The 4268-nt window shown below is 46.4% G+C and overlaps 1 protein-coding gene across 1 annotated transcript; it reads right to left on the bottom strand.

Moving 5' to 3' along the window:
• Positions 1 to 3301: 3301 nt before the first annotated feature.
• Positions 3302 to 3927, bottom strand: LOC130877454 (peptidyl-prolyl cis-trans isomerase A-like). Its single transcript, XM_057774782.1, has one exon. The coding sequence runs from the start codon at positions 3892 to 3894 to the stop codon at positions 3400 to 3402; it is 495 nt and encodes a 164-aa protein (XP_057630765.1). The 5' UTR covers positions 3895 to 3927; the 3' UTR covers positions 3302 to 3399.
• Positions 3928 to 4268: the final 341 nt, after the last annotated feature.

Genomic DNA, 4268 nt, shown 5'->3' with positions numbered 1-4268 from the left:
CATCTGCCCCAGGCTCCAGTAGCAGAATTTGCTAACTTCCGGCACTCCAAAGGCACGCCCGTCTTCCTTCAGGACATAATGTGGCTAGGTAGCGTGTACAGTCCACTACACTATGTGGGGTGGCGTCATTCACTGACACACAAGTAGAAGGGTACCCAGAACACTGACAACTAAGGACACAAAAGGAGAAGTTTGTTAAGTGGCTTCACACTGAGGTCAGGTGAACTGAAGGTCACAGGGACTTCAGACAACCAGGAAAGAAAAGCAGGAACTAGATCACTAGCGAGATAATAGGTCTTTCTGTCACCAGAGAGCTGGATGATGGCTGCATTGCTTTAGGAGTTTTATTCCTGAAATTCAGAGCAAACTGTTGGCAAATCAATAATACTACAGAAGAGTGTTCATAAAAAGTACAATACTTAGAGACTAATGGGGCTATGAAGAATGAGTTTATGATCGCTATTATTAGCCAGCACATAGTCCTCAAAGGGCAATGTAGATAGAGCCCAGGGCAGCTTGGTACCCACTGCCCCTTGGCTCCATTCCTGCCATGCCAAGATAGAGACCTGAGTTTTCAATTTACCCTAAAGCGACACTTGACTCCAGGAAAAACCACAAACTGGGACCACCCAAGCACCATTTTGGAACGGACCAATCAGCATCCAAGAGGAAAGTACTGAACATTCCAACCATTGTAGATGGGATTACCATCCCCCCCCTTTCACCAAGACACCCTTAGACAAATGTCAGTCAATGAGGGGTCCTGAACCTTAGACATCCCTCACCCCAACCTCTGCTATGATAAAAACAAAACAAAACAACAACAACAAAACCCACCCCAACTGAGCTCGAGACTCTCTAATTGTGGATTCTGTCTCCTTGTTGGTTTTGGGGAAGGGGTAAGGGGGACTCTGTGATCTGGGCATAATACAGAGGTGAAAGGAGAAACACAACAGCATTATTCAAGTTCTGTACCTGAGCAGGACTGGTAGAATGAATCTGCCCACGCATGTAGAAAGTTGATTTATTAGAATGTCTTACAAGCTGTGGTCCAGGTAGTCCGACAATGGGTGCCTACCAAAAGAAATTTGAAGAGTCAGCTCCACGAGGCCAGATATCTCAGCTGGACTTCAGTATACACCAACATTCCAAGGAAACAGGCTCAAATACTGGCAAAGGTAGCCAGAGCTAGGGCAAGCAGGTAAAGACAGAAAGAGAGTTTCCTCCTTCAATATCCTTTATATATGTAAGCTGCCACGTGTTAGGAATATTTCCTAATGCGAGCTCCCTGCTGACGCAAAATTCCCAATCAAACCAAATCAAAACAAGCCAAATTAAGAAATATCCAGGTTTAATGCGAGTTCTACGCTCTCTGGTGGCCCCAAGGGGGAACCCGGAAGCTGCACAAGCAAATGCAACCACTGGAAGGAAGGAAAAGGGACCATGTGTTCCTTTTGGGGGAATTTATTTAAATACCCTGAGGAAAGTGGTCCCCCCCAGGGAGGGGTCAGGACCCGGCCTGCTGGGATTTGGAGTCCAAACCAGGCCTGGGGGCTGGGATAGATGCGAGGGGCTGGAGCCTACACTCCCAACTTGACATTCCAGACTCTTTGGATATAGGGGTGACAGAAAATTGGAGTGGTAATTATGACAAACATTTAGTCTCTCTTTGGAAAAAAAGGGCGTAGTCTCAAATCTGGCTACTTCCTGTGGGCATGGGGTGATATGGGGAAGGGGAGAGCCAGGTGTCCACATTTAGCGAGAGGTATGGCTGGAAAGGCATCCCATGTACTGTCATCCCGGAGACAGCAGGCATCTGTTCCTTGGGGGAGATGAGAAGGCAGGTGTCTAGGGAAAAAAAATTGTTATCGCTAAAGATGAGTGTGCCAGAATGAGGAGCAGGTAGGCCCTTCATTGGGGCATCCTGGAAAACCGGAGGGTGGAAGATCCTGTCTGCTGGATAGACCAAGTGTTTTCCATAATTTTAAAATGATGGAAAGAAAAATGTCTCTGGCATGTTCATCTTGTACCACAAGGTGTTAGTTGAAAACCTGATGAATGACACAGTGAAAGATTGCTTTGGAGCCTATGTGACCTGTCAATCCTGATGTTCGATTGGTGAAGAATATTATTTTAAGGTGTGTTGCTTTTGTTTATGCTGCATTTGTTGAACTCTGTGAGGCTGAGCTTCTTTGTGTGTCTAAAACACCTGATGGGCTAATAAAGAGCTGAACAGCCCATAGCAAGGCAGGAGCAAAGATAAGTGGACCTGGCAGGCAGAGTATAAATAGAAGGAGAAACGAGGAAGAAAAGAAGCAAGAGAACAAAGAGAGGAGGCCATCAGGGGCCAGCCACCCAGCTACAGAGCAAGCCATGGAGAAAAAAGTAAAGAAAGGTGTATAGAAAGAGAGAAAGATAAAAGCCCAGAGGCAAAAGGTAGGCAGGAGAATATAAGAAAAGCTGGCAAGAAACAAGCCGAGCTAAGGCCAGGCATTCATGATTAAGAATAAGCCTCTGTGTGTGATTTATTTGGGAACTGGGTGGTGGCCCCCCAAAGCCAAAAGAGTAAAACATCACACAAAGTTCAATCTAAAAGATAACTGTACCAATGCCACAGTTCTCACAGATACAAAAGACAGAGAACACAACTACAGAAAATGTCAAGGAAAGGTCACTTAACAGCACTGTATACTCTGCTCTTAAGTGAACGGTTATGACGAGCTCTGTTAACCTCAGAACAAAGCTGGCTGGCTCAGTGGAAGGCCAGAGCTGCTTCCATTCAAGACCAGAACGAGTTCATTTTAACTAGCCCTGGCTGCTCTCTGTCTCAGGGCTGTGACATCATTGTAGATAATTCCATTCTTTGCTTTTTCTAACTTTTTAAAAAAATTTAGTTATATGGGTGTTTTGCCTGCATGTGTCTGTGCATAGCACTGTAAGACTTTAAGACAATCCTGAAGCCATTTTGACAATTCTGAATCCTCTCAGCCTCTGTGCCATAGTGCTTCCCCTCCTCCCCTGGGAACCAAGGACCTAACAGCTACACTCGCACGTACTCAGTTCCTGAACAATTACCCATATACGTATGTTTTGGTTCGGTCCCCTGGGAAACGGGGTCAAAATGACCTCTTACCTCACCTGATCTGGCAACAACTCTCCAGTCAATTATTGGTAATAGCCCCCTTTTTTTTTTAACAGTTCTTACTTAGTTTTTATTCATAATCATAAACTTAACTCTGCAATCCAGCTAGACTTGAAGGGGAATGAGGAAAATATGGAACACAAAGAACTTCAGTGAGAGCAGAGATTACAGGGTACTGCGAGCAGATGGGGCTGGGGTGCTCTCCTGCGCTACAGAAGGAATGGTCTGGTGGGTAAGAAGCCCGCAAGTCAAAAGAATTAGAGTTGTCCACAGTCGGAAATGGTGATCTTCTTGCTGGTCTTGCCATTCCTGGACCCAAAACGCTCCATGGCTTCCACAATGTTCATGCCTTCTTTCACCTTCCCAAAGACCACATGTTTGCCGTCCAGCCACTCAGTCTTGGTGGTGCAGATAAAAAACTGGGAACCGTTTGTGTTTGGTCCAGCATTTGCCATGGACAAGATGCCAGGACCTGTATGCTTCAGGATGAAGTTCTCATCCTCAAATTTTTCTCCGTAGATGGATCTGCCGCCAGTGCCATTATGGCGTGTGAAGTCACCACCCTGGCACATGAATCCGGGAATAATCCTGTGAAAGGAAGAACCCTTATATCCAAATCCTTTCTCTCCAGTGCTCAGAGCATGAAAGTTTTCTGCTGTCTTTGGAACTTTGTCTGCAAACAGCTCGAAGGAGACGCGGCCCAAGGGCTCGCCATCGGCCGCGATGTCGAAGAACACGGTGGGGTTGACCATGGCTGCAGAAAGCGGTGAGAAGGGACAGCAGCGTCTGCAAAGCCTGGTAATAGCCCTTTAAATAAGCCAATCAAAATAGTCAAAGAACAACCCCCCTTGCTTTTATGGCCCCTTTAAAAGTAGACTGTACCAGCTATTCGAGGTCCCTCGGCTTCCCGAATGCGGGGGGACCCTGTCATGACAGAATTAATAAAATCCTCATGCTTCTGCATTGGCTGTGGTATATGAAGTGGTCTCTGGGGGTGACTCCTCCTCGGTGTTTGGACGCTGGAGCCCAACATTTGGTTCCCTGACCGGGAATCGAGTCGCTCCCTGACACGCTCTAGACCCAGTTGGAGGTATAAAGAAACAAGCTCATTTTTGTGTCTGTCTGT

This window comes from Chionomys nivalis, chromosome 1, assembly GCF_950005125.1.
Source record: "Chionomys nivalis chromosome 1, mChiNiv1.1, whole genome shotgun sequence".
NCBI lineage: Eukaryota > Metazoa > Chordata > Mammalia > Rodentia > Cricetidae > Chionomys > Chionomys nivalis.
Note: the sequence above shows the minus strand (reverse complement) of the source record. Positions and strands in the feature narration are given on the sequence as shown.

Coding starts and splice junctions, on each gene's coding strand:
- LOC130877454 (XM_057774782.1), bottom strand. CDS start 3,894: ATGGTCAACCCCACCGTGTTCTTCGACATCGCGGCCGATGGCGAGCCC.